The sequence below is a fragment of the Etheostoma spectabile genome, chromosome 4, assembly GCF_008692095.1.
Source record: "Etheostoma spectabile isolate EspeVRDwgs_2016 chromosome 4, UIUC_Espe_1.0, whole genome shotgun sequence".
NCBI lineage: Eukaryota > Metazoa > Chordata > Actinopteri > Perciformes > Percidae > Etheostoma > Etheostoma spectabile.
Window position 1 is genome coordinate 15,792,760 of NC_045736.1, and position 22,963 is coordinate 15,815,722.

At 41.0% G+C, this 22,963-nt stretch overlaps 2 protein-coding genes and 1 long non-coding RNA gene across 3 annotated transcripts in view; 1 reads left to right on the plus strand and 2 right to left on the minus strand.

The window, feature by feature from the left end:
- Window positions 1–1,874, minus strand: part of h6pd (hexose-6-phosphate dehydrogenase (glucose 1-dehydrogenase)) — a 9,591-nt gene extending 7,717 nt beyond the window's left edge. The window contains exon 1 of the mRNA XM_032514529.1: window positions 1,801–1,874. The gene's annotated coding sequence lies outside the window, so the exon portion shown is untranslated. The remainder of the gene's footprint in view (window positions 1–1,800) is intronic.
- Window positions 1–7,690, minus strand: part of LOC116688476 (uncharacterized) — a 24,132-nt gene extending 16,442 nt beyond the window's left edge. The window contains exons 1-2 of the long non-coding RNA XR_004331781.1: window positions 7,680–7,690; window positions 5,002–5,010 (exon numbers count right to left, since the gene is read on the minus strand). This is a non-coding gene — a long non-coding RNA (uncharacterized LOC116688476). The remainder of the gene's footprint in view (window positions 1–5,001; window positions 5,011–7,679) is intronic.
- Window positions 7,691–9,764: 2,074 nt separating this feature from the next.
- Window positions 9,765–22,575, plus strand: epha2a (eph receptor A2 a). Its single transcript, XM_032514522.1, has 17 exons — window positions 9,765–9,981; window positions 10,899–10,966; window positions 12,428–13,064; window positions 17,074–17,229; window positions 17,339–17,671; window positions 18,153–18,280; window positions 18,381–18,558; window positions 18,670–18,772; window positions 19,050–19,102; window positions 19,200–19,325; window positions 19,433–19,618; window positions 19,726–19,787; window positions 19,871–20,080; window positions 20,278–20,427; window positions 20,703–20,896; window positions 21,259–21,414; window positions 21,786–22,575. The coding sequence occupies exons 1-17, from the start codon at window positions 9,906–9,908 to the stop codon at window positions 21,892–21,894; spliced, it is 2,925 nt and encodes a 974-aa protein (XP_032370413.1). The 5' UTR covers window positions 9,765–9,905; the 3' UTR covers window positions 21,895–22,575.
- The last annotated feature ends 388 nt before the right edge of the window (window positions 22,576–22,963 follow it).

Sequence of the window (22,963 nt, forward strand, 5' to 3'; positions counted from 1 at the left end):
CAGGGTGTGACTATTCCATCCAAACAAAGAGGGTAACTTTTGTGGTAATTTTATCTGGTTTATAAACTGTATTAATTTTAATTTTTCAAATTGCACAACTGAATTGCCAGACACAAAAATAAGCAAGGAAAGGGGGACACATTTGCACTTTGTGAAATAGGTTTACATTTTAAAAATTATATTTCAACCTTTTTGTTAAATTAATATTTGGATTATGCGTGAACATACCATTTTGTTTTGCCCAGCTGTTCCAGTCTTAAATATTGATTACTTTTACAGATTTGATTCTTTCCATTTTTGTGTTGAGTTCGCGCGTCAGAAATGTTTTGATCCATTTGCTAATAATCACATGTTAAAGCGCCCACATTCTGCTCATTTTCAGGTTCATAATTGTATTTTGAGGTTGTACCAGAATAGGTTTACAAGGTTTCATTTTCAAAAAATACCATATTTTTATTGTACTGCACATTGCTGCAGATCCACTATTTTACCCTGTGTGTTTAGGTCTCTGTTTTAGCTATCTCACTTCGTTACCATCTTTGTTGGGAGTCCCACATGTGCAGTAGCTAGATAACTATTTCTCCAACTTTGTACAAGGCAGTACAAGGACGGATTAGCTGGAAGACTTTTCCCAAGTGAGGGCGCAATTGTGGAATACCTGCAGAACAGGGACATGTAAGTAGTTCTTATGAAGATTATGGTGAACTAGTGTGTTGTAGCAGTGTTTTGCCCATGAGAACGAGCTAGCCACCTCGTGTTTGCTAGTTACGTAGAAAGCCGTTCAGATTTTGGAGAGCTCACCCGGAGGCTGAAGGCAGAGGACGTTCAGAAACCTGTATCTCACTCAAAACAACATGGATATTTTTTTCCAAGTTTGTATGCGTGTGGAAGCACCAGAGACACAAGATAACACCCCAAATCCCAGAAAGAAAGAAAAAAAATCATTACATGGACACTTTAATAGCAGCTTGAATGCGTGACTTGAATGTAAATAATAAAAATGATTACACCAACTTGTTAGGCCTAGTCCATACTACAGTTTTTGTTTTTTTCTTTTTTATTAAATGTAGCAGACTGTCATATTTGTAAACTCAGCACATGTGGACGGGATTTTTTTGGAGAAATTAAAAAAAAAAAAAAAAAATACCTGTGTATGTGTGCGTGGACTAGTGTCTGAGCCTCTGACCCTTAGTGTGTGTATGCCACTGCTGCAGATCATCAAACACCATACAGTCCAGTTTAAAAGGTTCCTTGAACGCATCCTGTTTGTACACGTTGCGTTAAATACTGTACCCCCTACAAAATGTGTGTTTCCCTGTCACTGTAGTGTCGCTAACCAGGAAACTAAACATCACAAACTTGAACACGGGGGGGGGGAGATTATTTCTCGGTGAGGCGTTTGAAACGTTTGACATTATCTACAGGTACGAACGTACCAAACGTAAAGTTACTGCTCGCGAACGCACGTTAGCGTAGTTAATGATTTGAGCTCAACCACAAGAGCCAATGAACTGTAGCCTACATACTGTCAGTTCATATGTTGAGCTACTAAGGCGAAACCCACTGGTTGTTTTCTAACGTTATAGTCATTCCCCGTAACGTTTCAGATGAACGATTCCACCTGCTGGCTATCAAACTTTACTTCCGCTATCGTTATAAGCACACAACGCTCCACCACCCTCTTTCTAATGTCTGCGTCTGCAGTATCGATAACAAAACTGATTTAGCTACAACTACACTACAAAGAAACACGTGTAAATGCAACTGACAGACTATGCAAAAAGTTAATTGGATACGAACCTGCCCCGTGCTCGGCTTGGGCTTGAACAAATCCGTCGCTTCCTGCACCAGTCACGTGGTACGGTCCTGCTGCTGTCTATGCCGATACCGCAGCTGTGTACCGCAGACTGTCTGATGCAGAGGTTATATGCTACATTTGTGCTTTCAAAGAAAGATATATATTATCATGCTTTAGATGGATAAAGTTTAAAAATGAGAATAGTATTTGGGACTAGGGCTAGGGGGAAAAGGCGCGTTCCGTCTACTTGAGCTGCAGATACTCCTGTGCCTCTGTCAATATCAATGCATAATCAGTGGTGGTCTTAGCCTAACGTGGACCTATAAATGCAAGATAATCAAATTAAAGTCTTATAAAAAAGTATATATAGTGTAATCATTGACTTTACAAGATGAAGTATATGTAAAGAAAGAAAATATCTGATGTGGAGAATAACCCAATTTGATAAAAAAGTAGGCCTATATGAGACCTGGTCGAAGCCCTGACTATAGGTCAGGACTAGCCTGCATCAGCTAATGACTATTGTAAACCAGCAAATTAAAATGTTGCACTATATCTTTAAATGATTTCAGGTGCAGAGGTTGGTCCTCTGTCAATGCATGTTGTGTTGTAAAGTAGCCTAACCATAATGTGCGTTGTCCAAAATATGATACAAATGTGTAAAAGTGACACAGTCTGTTTAGATTGATAATTGGTGGATATATACACTGTATAAATTAGATTGGTAATTGATTAATACTTGTTAGATTGGACATGGATTTAAAGTCATGCACCGAGGTGATGGATGTGGCCCCCGATGCAGGCGGGTCTCTCCACTCTCCACTTAAGTCTATAGGTCTACTTGCAGGGAAGATGCAATTTAAGTCAAAGCAATATTACAAAATGCCTTGCACATTTCTTGGTAAAAGAAACATTTATTTTAGTGATGGAGGCCAAATGTAATTTTCAGATCTTAAAATAAAAGGGTTAGAGTAGGCCAATTGGATTATAAATCCCTGTGTGTTGAGTTCAATACTTTGACAGAACAGATGACCTTGAGCACATTCAGATTCATTGACTTATGTAATGTTGATGAATAATTGACCACCTTATGCAAGTCTTATATCAGCTGTTGTTAGTGTTCCTGGATGTTGCCTGTCACTTGGGAGCAGCTGTAGACTACACTGTCTTGTCTACACAACAGGGACCTCTGGTGTCTGTGTGCTATAGCTGCTTTCTACTTGAGTCGTTGACTTTTCACAGACCGATGCTCATCAATCAAATGCCATCAGCTCTACTCGCTCCTTCTTAAATTGAAAAATAACAGCTGGCCTTCGTGATGCCAACAAGCTACCGTAGTCTAAACTGACTGTCTACAATTTTAAAAACAGGAATTCAAAAATCTGAATAATACAAACTGCTGACTTTGAGTGGATAAACATTAGCTCCTGTTTTCTCTGCATTGTCCAGCTGTCTCATGTCAGCACCCTCTGTATCGAGACCTACCTCAAACAAAGCAGGTGCCCCTTTGGCCAAATAATGGTCCGATTGTTGTTGACCACACTGCCAGCCGCCCTTCTGCTCCTTCCTGTTCCTCTACTCAACAGTTGTGGTCGTTACAGCAGCTCTATGGTCCCATCTAATGCACATAATGTTAATGTTAGCAGCTGTTTTTCGATCCCGGCTGGAAGGTTTTGCATTGTTTGAATTTTCCCATTTTATAGGAGAAAAATCAACATTTAGTGGCACAGTTTGTTGTAAAACAATATTACCATCAAGGTCTATTACGTATCTATTCTAGATCTTTCAATTGTATTGCACAGTCCTTCTCAAATGCTGTTTCCACAGTCAAGTATTACCTTTCAATCTCTACTTTTAAGCCAAGAAGTCCTTAAAGGGCTCAGAAAAAGTGTTAAATTAAACATCTACAATTCAACGACAACTGGGAAAAAGCCATCTGCTAAGAAAGATGGTGTGATATGATTGAAAACTCCAGAATAGCTACTAAATAGACCTGGTGGTGAGATAGTTGGATCAACTGCGGTTTTCAAAGGTTAAGAATGACCTTTTCATCTCAATGTGTTTTAGGTAAAGTCCGAAATTCTAACATGGGCTATCACACTCATGCACCACGCACGCACACACGCACGCGCGCACATAAACACAAACACACACACACACACATACACACACTATCCGCACCACTACCTTACAGACAGCTGTAATGCCTATGATCACCAGCCCTCCCAAGTTGGCCGGCCACTGTGAAATGTAAATAGTAAACAGGATGGAGCATCCTGAGTGTGTGCGCTTCTTTGAGTGTGTGGGTGTCGGTGGTGTGTGTGTGTGTGTGTGTGTGTGTGTGTGTGTGTGTGTGTGCGCGCACGCGCTTCTTTGATTGTGTGTGTGAGGAGGGGAGGGGAGGGGGGAGTGGAGGGGTGGGCTGCTAAAGAAGAAGAGAATGAGCCCATGCAGAGCCTGCTATAGCCCAGCTGTCACTGCTATAACTTCAGACTTGAGAGACCACAGGATGCAAGCCGGAGGGCCAATGTGTGTATGTGTATGTGTTTGGGTGTGTGTGTGTGTGTGTGTGTGTGTGTGTATGTGTGTGGTTGCCCATATAAGAATTTGGGCCCACAGCCCCCAGGCATTCCCCACAGCCCCTGGCTTCCTTCCTCCCCTTTGTTAAGCATGCAAGGCAGACTTCGTCAAGCTGAGCACACAAACGAATGCATATGAATGTGTGCTGTCATCTTTATTAGGCCCCTTTGCCAACACCCATTACATTTAACACAGGTCTTTAGTCTTTACTGAAGGAGATTCCACTTTCAGTCATGCTCTCGTCCCCCCACTATTACTTGCTAGACGAGGAGGATTAATAGTGACCTCAGTCTAGGGTACAATTGAATACACATCCTATTACACACTATAAGAGAACAAAATACTGAGCAATGAACAAAGGCTAATTTTTTAATGGTTGTTTATGGCTGGTTATTTAATATGTGACTTTAAAGGCAAAAGTAATTAAGGTGGTTTTATAATTCAGAGGTGGGATAATCTTTCTTTGGATTCTTAGTAAAATATCTGTCTATACCTGCAGCATTCACTGCTCTTTGATGAGGTCAGTGCCAATAATGCAGTGATGACAGATCAGGGCGAAGCCACAAATAGACACATCCCATGCATGTATGACTAATGCTCCGTGTTTTTAACCACATTCTCACATTTCTTCTCTTTATAAGGCAAAAACTTGTTGTAGCGTGTTCTTTCTTTTGTTTCTGAACGCTACGCCGCACACAACATTGTCCACACAGACAGCAGACACCCCCCCTCAAATTCCAGTGAAGAGAGGTAGTGTTTTCAGTGTTTTTAGAGGTAGCATGTGGAGCTTTAAAAAAATGGGATGACTGAGGCTTTTCAGTCCATGCAACAAAGCACATAATGAGGAAGCTTCCACAACACCCATCCTGTTTGTGAGGTACATAAAAGCATGGTGGTTGGGCATTAGTGTAATTATTAAAGCACACAGATACGTTACAATTTGTGGTTGTGTGTTTTTTATTCAGTTTTGGTGAGGGACTTTACCTATCTTACATGTGCAGAGACAAGGGACTTCAAATCTGACTTTCTGTTGTAGTTTATTTGTGTAAAGCTTATCAGTACATGTTTTCATATTGTGTCAATACAAGTACATTGTAAATTGAACAATGTTGTGTTTGTTGGGCTGAGATATCTTGAGTAAATCCAAACTCCTTTGTGGATCAAAACGCCCTACCTCAATGGATTATCTCAAAAATGCAATGTCTTCTTTAGTCACGTTCCAGCTGAATCAGACCCACATGTCTGATTTTTTTTTAAGTGATTAAAAACAAGCTTGATAAAGTTGCCAAGTTTCTTAACTCTTGAAAATTTGACCCTGTTGGACACATGGTTATCACTGAAAAGCCATGTTTTTGCAGAAAGCTCTCCATTATTTCACTGCAAGTATACTTTTACATACTGTGATTTCTACAATAAATCTCAGATGAAACAAAAATAAAATTAAAGAACAATAAATAAATTTACACTGGAGAGTCATTTACTTAGGTGCTGTACTTCAGTACACCTTTAAGGTACTTGTACTATTTTTTTTAATTTTCATCCCACAACCTTTATTTAACAGTTACACTTACTAGTTACTTTTCAGGTTAAATGTTTATTTTATACTAAAGATATGATCAATTTACAAATGATACATTGATATAGATTTAATTAGCCAACAGTATATAAAAGACTTAAAATTAGCTCCACTTCCACAACTACAACAAAAAAGTACTGTTTGTTTACATGTTAAAGCATGAATAAAAATAATTCCATTGGCCTCACAATGAAACACTTACAACCTGTATAGCAATTTTATGTTTGACACTTCAAGTACATTTTGTTGCAAATACTTCTATAATTTTTGGAAGTAAAGACTTTTACTTGTATGGAGCGTTTGCTTTTGGTTATTGTTGCTATTTTACTTAAGCAAATAAGCTGAGTACTTCTTCCACCACTGATGGTTATAGGCTATAGTCATCAAAACGTACAAAGAATGGCGTGGATCCATCGTTTCTTAACAAGGGTTTTGGGGGGGCCTCGCTGAGATGGTGGAAAACAGTAGGTGCACTTTATGTTTGCAGTCTACAAAAAGCCCCCAGTGCTTTCAATAGTGTCCCACCTCTCTGTTTGCTGATACCACGAGAAGTGTAAGGAAAGCAGGGGGTTGTGAGGGGAGCAGGGTCTGAATGACATGGCGTTGCTGCCACGGGCTGCTATTCACTGACCCACAAAATGCAGGACCAGCCCCCGGTGTGAAGTACTTTTGTGTTGTCATCACCCACTGAAGACAGGAACCAGTGGGAGGGGTGGTGGTGGGGTATTTGGGCTGATGTGACGCCGCAGTCTGCTCTTCAGCAGCACACATGCACTGTTAGGTGAATAAAAAGAAGCCTGTATTGTAATGAAAGCATTTGCATACTTGTGTGTTAGAGAGGGTGTTAGCCTTTGACACCTTCGAGAACTGGATGACGCCAGAAACCACTTCTCGGAGTCTTAAGCATTAACACACTCGAAATAAACACCTTAGCGTACCTCAGTTTGTATCCAAACCAATACAGAGAGGCTTGAGTGCCTAAGATGGAAGTTTCCTTCAAGTGGCAGTTCACACTCAAACTAAAGTGTGTGGGGTCATTTGAAAGGGAAGGATATCTGAATCTTAAAGTGTAGTGTCAGGTATTTATGGGATTGAAAAGAATTTTTTTCTTCTCAAGAGAGACATAAAACTGGAATTTGGTTACTAAACAGAACTGATATTTGAGCAATGAACAAGAATTACCTGTGGAAGCTTAAGTTGAAAAACGGTATAAGAAAAGAGAAATACAACTTATATACAACACCATTTAGAGAACAAAATTCAACTTGAAATGCATCCGTTAACATTAAAAAAATAAAAACGACAAATTAATTCTCATTACATGATTGGATTTTATCTTCTTTTCCCATCCTGTTGGAATTATACTCATCATGTTAAAGTACAATTTGTGTTTGTAAGCAATTAAGTAACTGTCACTTGAAGGTCAGAAAGCCATAATTCAGCCCACACTTAACTTGTTAATCTATTATTTCAGCAGCATCTTTCACTCTGTCTGTTGTATGATTAATGTCCGTGTATGGTAACGTTGGACAAGACAATGTACGCCTCTTCAGTTGATTTTTTGGGGGTTCTTTGTCAGAGTGGCTGCCTGTGTTTGGCTCTCAAATCGAGGGGCTCTCCTTTCCAAGTACACGGCGCTTCACAGACTTGACTCTGAAATTCCTCCAGATAAGAGTTGCTAGGTGATGCTATTGTCAGATCTTCTTTGTAGTCACATATTCATACCCAAATTGTAAGGTTCTTTATGAGGAGTGTCTCATTAGTAGTCATATATTCATACCAGACCACCCCCTCCCACTTGACCCCTCCTTTACCAGTCGTGGGAAAGACAAGTCCTGGACAAGACGTGAAGGATTCAGGCAATTATTTGGAAGACAGTCAAAAAAGATTGTCCTGCTTAAACACTCTTTCATTTTGAAAATCTAGAAAAGCCAAGATTTGTGTACTGTTGGAAACATTTAAAACCAGAACGTGAGATTCCAGCACAGATAAAACATCCAAGAAGGTTTTAAAATGTCTATTTAAACACCAAGTGTAAATGTACCCAAGCTGGAGTAGAATGGATTATTTACATCAGTTCTATTGTACAGCTTGGTACTCTTTAATCTTTAATTAAATTCCTATGCCATGTGCAAGACACCAAAGCTACAGTTCATGCAGATGCAAAGAACCTCAGAGGAAGACTCAAATGAAATCTGAAACACTTCATTTAAAAACAAAAAGAAATTTTGCCTGTAATGCTTCGTTAAAAAGGCAGTTCAACATTTGATTATGCAACTGAGTTCAGTTCGGTGTATTTCCCCACATTCTCCTTGTAGCCAGATCCATGAGAACATGTATTAACTCTAATGAAAACCCACAAAGGTAGGCCTATGTGTAAAACAAAAGCACAAGACACAAGTTTTAAAAATATTATATTTGTTCCCCATGAAAAAAATCACATTCAAAGCTTTAGTGCGTAACTTTTTGATATTATTGAACGTCCGTTACATTCAAGCCATTGCCAAATGAGTTGCTACAAAGCTAATTAATCGGCTCCACACAGCTCTCTCTCTGTATTTCTCAGTATGGCTATGTTCAGAAGATTGTGTCGTCCCGTGACTTACCCGCGCAAAAGCTTGAGTGAAGAACATTATCTCTTCATTTTTTTTAATCCTCCGTGTCCTCCTTGGCTACTAGCAACTGCGTGGAGGAGGGGTGGGGAGCCTGTGCGCGATCACGGAAGTTTTGCAACATGTGGACCGCGCAGACAGTGTTGTAGTCATTAATCATAATAACTATCATAATAACTCATGGGGGTGACAGAAACGACGCACTACTACACTTAATATTGTATTATTATTCATTTGTATATATATTTCGAATATTTAAATCACATTTTAAACTATTGTGCTGGTTAATAGTGGTGAAGAGTAACTATATTTAGGTACAATTTTGTGTACTTGAATTTTACTTCGTGCTTGTACTCCACTATATATTTCAGTAGGAAATATTGTATGTTTTACACCACAAAATGTAGTTCTTGCAAATTGTCATAGTATAGTACTACACTAGTTACTCTGCAGAATAATATTTTATTTAGAAAACTGACAATTAATTGCAAAAGAATGATGAATTGACATAGATCAAAGTACCCGAAAGTATGGGAAGTACTTAATTAGCTCTACCTCACCAATGCTGGAAACAATGCATATGTAATAAAATCTATTAGGCCCATGTGTTTTTAGCTAAGTCATTTTTTATTTGAGTGTTACACTGTGGTAGTACAACTTTTACTTAAGTAAGGGATCTAAGTCTACCACTATTAAATATAATGATATACTCTGGGATGGTTCATTTGCATAAGAAAAAGTTGAACATTGTGCTGATAGCCACTACTGTTGCCTACATTTACTTTAATGGCCTACTTAAACGCTGGTTTACATCGGGATATTTCTACTTGTACCTAAGTAATCTGTGTACTTCTGTGTCCATCACAGTTTGACACACTTGCAAAATGTTTAAACAATTGGGCTACTTAATCTTTTGAATTTAGCTTTTGTTGTTAACATGAGTCAGTTGGACCTCATGTGTGATAAGCAGAATACACATTAAGTTTGATTTGACATTGATTTATTAATTAAGTACAATATCGATGTAATAATTAAGAAAACATAAAAAAAAAAAAATCAATACGACAGTTTAGTTAATCAAGGAAACACATCCTTCTCAATGAAACAGGTGCGGTCCAACAGGTCTGCCCCGCCCCCTCATTACCATATTCGGAGAACACATTCCAAAGCGCGCGGGGCGGGGCGATGACGCCACCTGTTTCTCAATGGTCTGCGTGCTCGTGCTCACCCAGCCAGTAGAGTGAAATATTTGGAGAAGTGGACTCAGTGAGACAGACGGAGGAGAGAAGAGAGACTTTGGGATATAAAACCAAGACTTACATAAAGTTTGCATGGAATCATGGGGCTCCGTCGGGTTAACTTGTTCTTGTTTTTATTCATCAGTCAAGTATTTATCAGCCTCCAGTCGAAAGAACGTAAGTAGCCTACTTTTCACACGTTGTGTAAAAAGAAATAAAAGTGTAGCCTAGCTTAACCGCACATCGTGAGTCAGGAGGTTGGAATTTGATAGCCTGCGTTCAAGTTTTACGTCCGTTTTAAATTGTTTGTCAAAATTGCTTAGCCATATGTCTATAAACTTTTTTTTCCTGTTTTTATTTAATTCTGTAGCCTACATAAAGCATAATATGCTATAGTTTGGTAAATGCCTCTTTTAATTCCCTTACTAATTGAACGTTGTCTAAACTAGAGTAGGCTAGGTTAAATGATCAAAGCAATAAGTTAAATAAAACAAAATATGCATCAGTCTTTTTTGAGTGAATTACTTTTTGGTTTTTACTGGCCTTTGTCAGTTTAGGGTTAAGGGGCACCTGTGAGATGCCTTAACATGTCAGACGTTTAGTTTCACTTGTGGTGCAGATTCATGTACTTCTCTCGTCATGGCAATTAAAACTGCCCACGCCTTTCTCAGACATTAATAGTCCTGTGTCCTGGACCTGGAGGACACGGTCAGTGAAGTTCTGAATCAGACCGACATGCTTGATTAGACTGTCAAAGCATGGCATGTGCTCCCCATAAAGCTGTTGGCCCCGGAGATCAAGTCACAGAAGTCACAGAATTTAAATGCACAGTCATTTTCATAGTCATAGTCATAATTATTTACCATCCTTATAAACAACTAAAAATATACAGCCTACACTGTTCGGGCCAGAGGTGTATTAGGTCTGCAAAACATCAGCACAAACAGATATATATATATATATATATATGTGTGTGTGTGTGTGTGTGTGTGTGTGTGTGTGTGCGTGTAATATATGTATATGTATGTGTGTGTCATTAGTTGCTTCTGTGCTTGTTGTAACTATGTCATATGTTTTTCTGTTTGTTTCTGTAGAAGTATTGCTGGATATGAGAGCTTCAGGATCCGAGTTGGGGTGGTTGACGTTGCCATATGAGAACGGAGTGAGTATTTATACCTCAACAGGCATTTTTAAGACTTCAGGTTCAAGACTTGAAACTTTCTTTTGCCGAGTAATGACAAATGAAGAAAGGCAGCTGAAGATTAGGTGATGTGAGAAATTGAATAATATTTAGCAACCATAACATAAAGGCCTCCTTCTGCTCATTCAGTCTACTAAAAAGCTCTTTGGGAGACACGGATGAGTGGCAGCACAATGAGGTTTGGTAGAGCTCAGCTAGTCTTGTGTTAACGCTACCCTTTCATGAAGAACTAACTTGATGAATGCCATTAAAATGTCATGGTTTAACCTACATTTAAATTTACAGTATTGATGTACATTTTACACAATTGCGGGAGATTGTTTCTATTCCAACATTAAACCATAAAACCGCATTTTTAGGATTTCCCTGTGATTCCTCTCCGAATTTAGAAATAACAGCAGCCGCAGTTGTGGGAAGACGTGCATTAAGTAAAAGAGAGGAAAAAACTGGTCCATGTGTAGAGAACCATCCCTCTATCTATAGTTCAGTGGCTTTCCATCTAAAAAAAGCCACAGGACATGGCCACTTCCACTGTGGGCTGCGTTTCTTCTTACGTTCTGAAAGATCTAAGGTTCTTGTTTTATCAGATAGGATTTCCCCTTGTCCATCAAGCCCTGCTTTGTTTTAATCCAACTTTCTCACACTACACTTAAATTTGTACCAGGGTTTGCAATATGTGGTCGTGGTTTCAGCATAAAAAAGTATTTAAACGGTTTCTTTTCTAAATGCAGTGTAACTCTTTCTAAGTGGACAACTGAAGTTTGGATAGTAATTATTAATTACTGGAAATGCAGTATTTAGTTTGGCCAAAATAAAGAGGAGCTAAGATGTGAAAATCACTGACTTCAATGACTGACTCTGCCTCTCTTTGAATCAATGCCCATGGTTTTGCTTCTCTTTTCTAACAACGGGTCAAGGGGATTTATTCCTTTTAAAAACACCAGTACTGCTAACACAAGAGGTGTTCCGTTTTAATGTTAAATGGAGGCTTTTAATCTTTCTGCTTCCTTCTTAAAAAAAAAAAAAAGTCTTAATTGCTGCCACTGTGCTTATAAAGCTCATTTAACTGCCATACATGTTGGTAGTCTACAGTAGTATTTGCTGGGTTTGTGTGTGTCTCGCACACATGCACCCTTGTGTGGAAAACCACACACGTCGTGAGCACGGCACATGTCCAGGCCAGTAATCTTAATTTGTGGAAAAAAGATCCAGCTCACTTCTGCACTTTATGAGCTTCTCCGTCAGCATGAAAGAAGAGGTGTTTCATCAATAAAACAAGTTCCCAGCCAGAACAAAGCCTGTGAACCCTGTACTTATTCCCTAAAAATCTTTTTTTTCTCCTTTTAATTATTGTGGCTTGTTAACAGTGACTTTTACCCCTCAAACTAATCCCTATCGTCTCTCTTTATTTCTGTTCTGCAGTGGGAGATAGTCCAGACGGTGGTGAATGGCTCACTTTTCTATACCTACAGTGTTTGCAGCATAGACTCTACTGAACAGGACAACTGGTTGCGCACAACATTCATCCAGCGCCGCCCGGGGACAACGCGAGTCTCTGTGGAGCTCCGTTTTATTGTGCGAGACTGTAACACTTTCGATGGTGCTTCCGTCGCATGCAAAGAAACCTTCAACCTTTTCATCTCGGAGGCTGATGCCGACGTGGGAACTAACTTCCGAAAAGGCCAGTTCCGCAAAGTGGCCACCATCGCTCCTGATGAGGTCACGCGGGGCCGCTTGCTGAAGGTCAACACAGAGACGAGGACCGTGGGGCCTCTGTCTAGGAAGGGTTTTTACCTGGCTTTTCAGGACATGGGTGCTTGTGTGGCGCTGCTTTCTGTCAGAGTGTACTACAAGACGTGCCCATCCACAGTGCAGAGCTTGGCGACCTTCCCGGAGACGGTGGCGGATGCTCTCAGGGAGGTGGAGGGATCCTGTGTGGAGAATGCCATCAGCCAGGCCACACCACGCATCTACTGTACAGCTGAGGGTGAATGGGTGGTTCCTGTGGGCCAGTGCCAGTGTCTCGCCGGCTACGAAACCACTGGGGACTCCTGCCAAGGTAAGCACACTGCCAGAAAAATGCCACGCACTCAACTGAGACGTGTTTGCGTTGCCAGGGGAGTTGTTGTAAATTAAACTCTTCCAGCCACTACTTTGGCAAAGTGTGAGGAATGAGCTCAGAGGAATGTTAATTATGTCTGGTTTGTTTGGAAATCTTTCACAAAAACACTCTATCTCTGTCACATGATATCTGTGTTGAAGTGGGTCAGGTACAGCAGGATCAGCATTGGAAAGGGAGGAAACGGGGAAGATGTCTAAACATGTTTTTGTTTGGATTTTACGGCAACCACAGATTGCTGTGATATAGATAGTCTCCCGTCAATGCATCATCTCTTTACCTGTTGGCCAATAGCTCATTCTCTCCACTGCCTTTTTCTCAGGACTCAGGAATGGGGTTGGGCTGAGGTTTTATGGCTAGATGGTGATAACGTACAGTACAAGGAGCTGTGTCCCAATTCCACAATTCTCTGCTCAGTAGAAACATTAAGGGATAATTGAATCTTGAAAACAAGTTTTAAAAATAATTGAGTGTTAAATCTTGGTGAAAATATTTAGCTTTTTCTTTGGAAGAGATTTCAAGTTTACAACACCTTTCCAAAACAGCAAAGTATATTACTTTCTTATATACAAACCACACATGCCGTGTACTATTAAGATTAGTGCATGTCACATACTGTATAGTATTGGTATGTAGTATGAAATAAGGAAAACGTTCTTTAAAATGACATGAGGGCACACTTTTAAACAATTGAGATAGTTATAGGCAGGTAGTTTAATAGTAACTATGTGCCTATTAGTTAAAAAAAAAAAATATAATATATATATATATATATATATATATATATATATAATTGAAAGCTAATAGCAATTTGGGAACACATTGTTAAAGGTTTAAGCTATTGTCAATATGAGGGACACCCATAATAAGGTTAAGTATGCAAACAACTTGCAGTATGTACTGCCCCCAAGAAAAACCTATGAGTACATAAAAAAAAATTAAAAAAAAGATGTGTAGGCTACAGTAAAAGACGTAACTGCAATGCTCATACTGTATGTGCTCCTATTTTTTTGTGTGGAATTTGTCTTTGGCTTTCTTGGGTGTGGTATGTTGAGCTGTCTGGAGGAAACGTGGGAGGAGGAGAGGCTACAGAGAGAAGAGGAAGGAGGGAGGATGGGCACAGTATGCTGTGGGGACTTCTGAAAAGAATTCTTTCACCCTCGCGTCACCTGCACCGCTGATTGACTGAAGGAAGGGGCCGTGTGAATGTGTCAGAATGTACCTGAGTGGTGCGTCTTCTCTTTGCATGTATTTATGTTGCGCCAGTTGCTAGGGCGACAGGAACCGCAGATTACAGGGACGGGGCCGACACGCCTATAAGAGGTTAGACTGAGTCAGGCTGCGGTATATGACTCCTGATGGTCCGAGTCACCTTGACTGGCACAGTTTGGTCTCTTTTTTGAAGTAATTTCCTATAAAACCGCTTCGACCGGCTTAAATAATTGAGGGATTTCATGGGAACTATTTTGATATTTGAGTCATTGTTTAAGTCATTTTTTTTTTAAAAAATATAAAAAAATAAATGTATTGATTCTAGTTTTTCAATTATCAGATATTTTTTTACTGTTCTGTTTTCTGATGCTTATCTTTCTTAGTCTTTTGGACTGTTGTTCAGCACATTTGAAGACGTCACTTTGGGCTTCAGAAAGTTATGATAACTTCACTATTTTGTGGCTTTATATAGACAAAACGAATAATCTATTACTTGTAAGATTAGGATAATAGTTAATGGAAGTTCTTGTTAGTTTTAGCCCTGCATACCATTGATAGATAAGTACAGTGCTTCAAAGAGTGAGTCTTGTACCGAGGTTGTAAAAATGAAGACAGATTATTAAGAGGAAGGAGGGGAGGACGTCATGGCAGAGGAATGTTTGAGTCTTTGAGGTTTCTGACCACAGGTGGACTCTGAGCTGAGCACCTGAAGCGGAAGTTATAAGAGGAAGAAAGGAATTATTTATGATGGGCGGGAAGAAAGTGTAATTCCAAAGTCTGGAGGATGACCTGAGTATAAGGATGCAGGAAACATGTTTTATTACATAGGTTTTAAACACAAATATTATGCCATTGTTTGTTCCAACTCCTCGTTTCCATTTTCACTTGAGAGAGTGATATCCTCAGCCTGCATGTGCATTCCACTGAAGAGCACAACTGTTGTGGGAAAAGGAAGTAAAGTGAGATGAGGAGGAATGCCGACTGACACAAATAAGAAGGTTGTCCTTGGTCGGAGTCGGAGGGTGGGGAGTCAGTCGACAGTTGGTGCACGAGGGTGGTTAGTTTGAGGGTGGTGCTTAGTTAGGTGTGGAGTGTAATTTAGTCAAGAGGATTAGTAGAGCAACAGGACAGCTGTTAACCAATGACATACCCCGCTTTGCCTCCATTTGCTCTTTCATCTTGTTGTTAACACACGCAACGAGCTCCCTAATCCATGTTCCCACTCATTAGAACAATGGGCCGACACAAAGAGCACAAAACCGATTCAATTAACAGATGCACCGGTGCGGAACATGAGTCCTTTTCATATGTGTGTTGTAGTCAGAAAGGAGCGTGGGACAATTAGATGAACAATATCCATCAAGATGGGAAAATATGAGTTGGTTGAATGAAAGTTTTAGATCAAATAAATTATATTTTGATTAACAAAATGATGCTTAAAAACTTTAAAAGTAATCGTAAACAATCAATTCCAAAGTTTGGATTAACAATGTTTGTTATCAGTACCCATGCTGCCATTCACGAGCTGTATAATAAGATCAGCAACATATTTACGACACCACTCTGTCCAATCTCCGAGACAATAGATGAATAGGGCTGGAGTTTCTTTGGTACGTGACAGAGGTCCTGCTGCTGCAGCTCAAGATGAAATGGGCTGGCCCCCTTTTCTTATACTAAAAGGACTCCGCTACACCCCCACAGCCACTGAGTGACTCCCCAGAGAGAACTTCTGTTGGTGCTACAGACCTTTAACCCCATCCCCCATCCATCCATCCATCCATTCATCTTTATCCCTCCTACTCAAACTCAACCTGCTCCTTCTCCTCCGTTGCGGCAATACTTGGAGTGCAAAGGTCCTTCTGCCTGAATGGCAAAGTAACACGACCACGTCTTAAATCCAGGGTTCACTCAACCTCATCTCAACGGCCACCAGCACAGGGGCCAGATGAAAGACTCCTCCCTAGAGAGACAGCAGAATGAAAGCAGAGAGAGGAGATCTTTCATAAGATCCATTCTTTTACTGTGCTGAAGCCCTTTATCACCCCAGAAAGTGTGTGCGTCTGTTTCCATAAACAGCTTTTCCTCTTTGCTGATTCTCTCGTCTTCTAACTATTCAAGCTCGGATGTTGTAATTTGCGACTGGTGTCGGGGGAGGGGCGGGGGGTCAACGGAAGGAAGGAAGGAAGGAAGAAGAAAGGGAGGAAACATCAGCCTCAGACTGAATTGCAGCATGTGCGCTCTGGTTTCTGTCCACTCTGCACGTTCATTAACCTCTCATGCCCTGGAAGGCTGTTTATCTGTGTGCTGACATGTCCATCCCAACTCTCTACTTGTGTCCAAGGTGCCATTTCCTTTGGCAAAAACAGATATGTTATCTGCCAGAGAATATGAGCTGGGAGTTCACAGGGGAAAGGCAGATCAGATCACCTGGTAGATTTAATGCTCTGCTGTCATCCGGTTGACACTGGCAGTGTGACCTGAGATTAGGCCTTTAGGCGAAAAAAGGCGAGTGGAGGCAGGTCGTCTGGGAATACCCTTTTCATTCCTCTGGATACAAAGCCTCAGTGATTATAGGTTGCTCACAACAAATGTTTCCTGTCTGTCAAAACGAGCTGGTATTACAAAGACCGCTTCATTGTTTGCATTCAGATCAGTCATTCCTTCCTGTGTTTGTCTGTTTCACAGTTCCTCCTAATGTTGGACTTAAACTAACACACACCTTCTTTCTCTTACACAGTATGCAAACCAGGTTACTTCAAGCCATCTGTATCGAGTGAGTTATGTCAGGTTTGTCCTGATAACACTAAGCCGTCCACAGCCGGCGCCACAGAATGCCAATGTGAGGAAGGTTTCTTCCGCTCTTCTTCAGACCCTCCTACGTCACCCTGCTCTGGTAACAACCACACTCACTGTCATATTACAGACAAAGTCAACGTTTAGGTCTTTACAGGCAGGTCAGAAGATCAGGCTAACCGGTCTGTGTCATGTACTTCCTCCCCAAGCTCCACCCAGTGCCCCTCGTGACCTGACCGCCACCACCCTGTCATCAGAGGGCCGGCTGCAGCTGTCCTGGAGCCCGCCGCTAGTGACCGGGGGCCGCAAAGACCTCACCTACAGCGTGGTGTGCGAACACTGCGACGGTGGCTTGTGTGTTTCCTGTGGTGAGAAGATCCGTTTTGAGCCAGGACCTTCAGACTTGCAGGACTCCACGGTTGTCGTTAGTGACCTAGATTCTCATCTGAACTACACGTTCACAGTGGAGGCTCACAGCGGCGTGTCCCAGTTTGGTACTAATCGGCCCATCGCAAGAATTACCACTGCTCTGGACTATACCGGTGAGCTTTTTTCCTTTTTCTTAGATTTAACCTTGTGTTCTGCTCTAATTGGCTTTACTTCCTCATTGTTTGGGATCCCACAGACCCCACTGCTGTATGTGTGGGATAATGGTAACTGTGAAATAAAGCAAAACCTTTTTAAAACCCAATATGTATTGAAGTAGTAATCTTGCCATCTGTTTAAAATTATGTTTATATGCATTTCTCATGAAATTAGGGGAAGTCAGGAAGTATCAAGGTGATGCAACTATATGAATGTTTTTCTTTTGAGGGTCTGTTGTCTCAAAACATATTTATTTATTTTTATGTAATATTGTATTTGTCAGTAAAAACTATTGTACAAAAAGAAGGGCTTTCTCCACAAAGAGGAATTTAGTGTGACCCACTAAATCCCAAAGGCTTCCATTTCCAAACGTCCTTTCCAAAGACTATGATTAGTCTCTAACCATTATTTTGCTTTCTGTCTCTCACCGACCGTTAGATCCCCCCAAGGTGACGTTGATCCATCTGGATGATCGCGGCCCCACCAGTCTGACTCTGTCCTGGACTCTGTCTCGCAGGCCTCCAGCCCACATCAATCACCGCTATGAGCTTATGTACCGCAGAAAAGTATGACTGAGTGCTTTGTGCTCTTTTGTCTCTCCTTCCCTCGTTCAAAGTTGTAAATTATTCCAACCTCATTCTAATCCACCCACTTTCCCCTTCGCAGGATGACGAGGGCGAGCGTGATGTGACCACCTACACAGTCTTGATTTTGGAGAAAAATTCCGTCCAGATAAACGACCTCACCCCAGACACTACTTACATGTTCAGGGTCCAGGCACTGAGTCCTGAAGGACACCCCGGCAGCTACAGTGTGGAGCACGAGTTCCTAACTTCCCCATTAGGTACCAGCTAAATCTATAGAAGATTAACTATTTTCTCAAATGTCTCTCTGTGTGGACTTTTATTTCACACACTTGAGTTGATAAATGTTTCCCTTTCTGTGATTTGCGCAGCTGAGTCTCAGATCCAGAACAACTCGGCCATGGTGATGGGAGCTGTAGTCGGAGTAGCAGTTATTCTTCTCGTTGTCGTGGCCGTTCTGCTGCTGCGTAGGCGGTTAGTAACAACATGCTTCAGATCCACATGCAACGCCTGTGTCTTTCAGATAAATGTTATCTACATACCTGCAAACTGTATGATTATGTGCCACAAGCGCCAGTAAATTAAAGATATTCTGCTATGACAGCTCAGGGAGGATTTATCAGTAATAGCTGGTACTGCTATTGAATACAGCCTTTGTCTTTTTCAGCAGAGACTGACCTGCAATTACTAAAATAGCCAGTCTGTATTCTGTTTAGTTCTTTAGTAGTGATTCTTCTTGTGTTCCTCTCAGAAGACTGAGCTCTCGTGGCAGGGGAGGGGCTGAAGATCCCTACTTCTCAACAGGTTAGAAAATCATTCTGTACATGCAACAATAATAATAATAACAGTTCATTAAGTTGTTATTTAGCCAAACAAACTGGACACTATGTTATCTCCTTAGATCAGCTCAAGCCTCTGAAGACTTACATTGATCCACACATGTATGAGGACCCTAACATTGCCATCCAGAAGTTTGTCACAGAAATTGACCCGAGTGCCATCAGCAAACAAAAAGTCATCGGTGTTGGTAAGTGTTTTTTTTGTTGCCGTTTTTTAAATCGCCTCTCTTCCACTTAATAAAATGTTAAGAGCACCGTTTCTAACGTTTCCTCCTGCTGTCCGTCCACCGATCAGGAGAGTTCGGGGAAGTGTTTTGGGGCGTGATGAAGACTCCCAGGAGAGGGGAGGTGGCCGTCGCAATCAAGACCCTAAAGCCGGGGTACTCGGAGAAACAGAGGCAAGACTTTTTGAGCGAGGCCAGCATCATGGGTCAGTTCTCGCACCCAAATATCATTCGCCTGGAGGGAGTCGTCACCAAATGTGAGTGGATAACCTCAGAGAGGAGCCAAACAATCCTTCTTAACTTATTAGCATCAACTTCTTGCACACTTTTCTTTCACTAAACATGTTTTGTTTTCAATTTTCAGTCAAGCATGCCATGATAGTGACTGAATACATGGAGAACGGAGCTCTTGACACATATCTGAAGGTAGGTGGATGCATTTGGTCAAAGAAGTTCAAATGACTTAAACAGGATATTATGTATTCAGACATATGTATTTTTCCCTTTAGGACCGTGATGGAGAGATTCTGTCATATCAGCTCGTGGGGATGCTGCGTGGAATAGCTGCTGGCATGAAATACCTCTCCGATATGAACTACGTCCACCGGGACCTGGCAGCAAGAAACGTTCTGGTTAACAGCAACTTGGAGTGTAAAGTGTCTGATTTTGGGCTTTCGCGTGTGCTGGAGGATGATGCTGAGGGCACATACACAACAAGAGTAAGTCTATCAGCTACATTTCACAGTCTTAAAGCATGAAGTGAACAACCCTTGTTTTTTTTTTCTAGTAACAAATGCCAGACTGTTATAGTATTTTCATTCTCAATTGTCCAATCTAAGGTGTTGGTCTGTCAGCGCCTTGTGTTTCCACTCCCTTCACCCATTAATATGATTTGTTGATGTTTCTCTTCTGTCAGGGAGGTAAAATCCCCATCCGCTGGACGGCCCCTGAGGCCATCGCTTACAGGAAATTCACTTCAGCCAGCGACGTGTGGAGCTTCGGCATCGTCATGTGGGAAGTCATGGCATTTGGAGAACGGCCCTACTGGGACATGAGCAACCATGAGGTATGTTTCAGATATCACGTTGTCTTTCTAGCTTTTACAGTTGAGCTGAAGGATTGTTTTGGCCTGTGTAGGTCAAACTTTAATGTGTATAACCACTGAGTCTGTGCGGGGTCGGTGGTGATAGAAAGCTGCCTGACATCCAGAGTAGTTTCCTGCCATCCTCTTCAAGTGAACTTTTAATGTCAACATACGAACACAGCAGTTTTTCAGACTGAGTCTGTCACTACACTCAGAAATATACTTCAGATCTAAGCACTGCCTTCACTCTTCCTCAGGTCATGAAGGCTATCAACGAGGCCTTCAGGCTTCCTGCTCCAATGGACTGCCCCTCTGCTATCAACCAGCTCATGCTGCAGTGTTGGCAGAACGACCGCTCCAAACGACCTCGCTTCTCAGATATCGTCAACATTTTGGACAAACTGCTCCAAAGCCCAGAGTCTTTGAAAACCATCGCTGACTTTGATCCACGGTATGAAGAAAAAATAAAATAAAAATAAATATTTTATATATATATGTGTATGTATACACACACACACAGTCCAAATCAAGTTCATAAACAAAATACATTACATACAGCACAGTTAATCATTAGTTAGTGAAGCATATTCCACTTTTAAAGGCATGAGCTCCTTCCTGTTAACAAAGTGAAAGAGACAAAATTAGAAGAACTACTATAAAAGAAACTAATCTTCTCAGGAGTATAATGAATTTTGCGGAGAATTACACAACTAGATTACATAATAATTACACGTCTTCACTTGTGCACTCAGTGTACATAGTGTACAGTAGAGTAACTGATGAGTAATCCAAAATATGGGTTGTTCCCCGCAGCGTGTCCATCCGCCTGCCCAGCACCAGCGGCTGTGACGGCACTACGTTCAAGTCGGTGCCCGAGTGGCTGGAGTCCATCAAAATGAACCAGTACAGCAATAGCTTCGCCCGCGCCGGGATCACGTCCATGGAGCAGGTGCTCGCCTTGAGGCATGAGTAAGTACACACATGGCACAGGTGCAGCGAGACAGAGCTGCACTGATTCATCTGGCACCAGGCCACACGTTGTAGTAACACAGAGAAAGCATTTAGCTCTCAGCTTGAACATTTGTTATCCAGTTTGTGAATGCTGAAATCCTCTACACCGCCTCTGCCCATGTCATTCCTGTCATTCTGCTGCCATAACTTCTACAGCAGTGGCCTTTTTAATCTGATTTACCACCACAGCTCAGTCAGATGAACAATATATTTCAAGAGTTGATCCACAACTTTGAGCTCACTATTTGAAATAGTAATTCATTAGAGAGTTTCCATATAGTTTTTTTTTTAGCCCACTGAAAATGGTATCATTTATCTTGTCCTTTCAGAGACATCAGGAATATTGGGGTTCGGTTGCCCGGTCACATGAAGAGGATAGCATACAGCATCCTGGGTCTGAAAGACGAGACAAGCTCCCTCAGCGTGTTTAGTGTGTGATCTAAGCATTCCTCCGAATCAAAGTACACTGACCGACCACTGACCAAGCCATTTCACTCACGCACGAGGAGGACTCAAGTGAGGGGAGGGGGGGGGGGGTTAAACTGAGCTACACTGCAGGGGGTTTTTGTGGCCCGACTGAAGAGGACCCTCCAAGCCACTCAGAAGGACTGAGATCAAAAACACTTATGTACTTTATAATGACAGAAGACAAATAATTTATCTTTATGTAAAAAGGTTTTATATGTTGAACATAAACAACTTTTATGAAAGTAAGTGCAAAATGTGAGACAATGTGAGAGTGCTTGGTTTGTATTCACTGAATGACTGGCATATTAAATGCTCTTTATGATTGAGGGTGTTTTCTTCCAAGCACTCACTTTATCCTGCCAGTGTTTCTGGATCCTTAAGTCAGTTTGTTTTCTACATTGTGTTAAGATTAGTGACACTTATTAAATTTGGAATGGTTATTCCACTCAGGGCAAAGAATCACACATTCTTATGTTTTGTAGTTAGTCTCTGCATCCCATGATGCACTTTCAAGTCTTTTGTTTGTTTACATCATGTCTTATTACAACTGTCCATTTTTATTTAATATTTATTTTATTTTGTATTTATGTAATTTGTTATGTAACAAGTGACTGATCTGGCGCATATTTGTCAGGCAGGTGTATTTTTGTGTTTAAATAAAATTAGTGTTTCCTTGTTACTGGATTACTTTCTTGTACTTAGTAGTCAACTAGTATTTGTTTTTAATTGGTCTATACTGAAATATCTCATCTTGCCACAAACTTTGGAACAGACATTTATGTTTGCCAAAGGATGAACCCCACTGGCATTGGTGATCACCTGGCTCTTTAGCACCAGCTCATCAACTATTGGATGGATTGCCATAAAATATGTTACAGACATTTACAGTGTTTGTGAGCTTTATTTTTTCTGAATTTGTGCCTGAGTTTATGACCAAATACTTGCCCATTATCAACTATTAACATGCTATTACGTGGAACTAGGATGGTAATAGTGATGAAAACACAGGTGATGTATATGACAGCCAGTAGCTAAAATT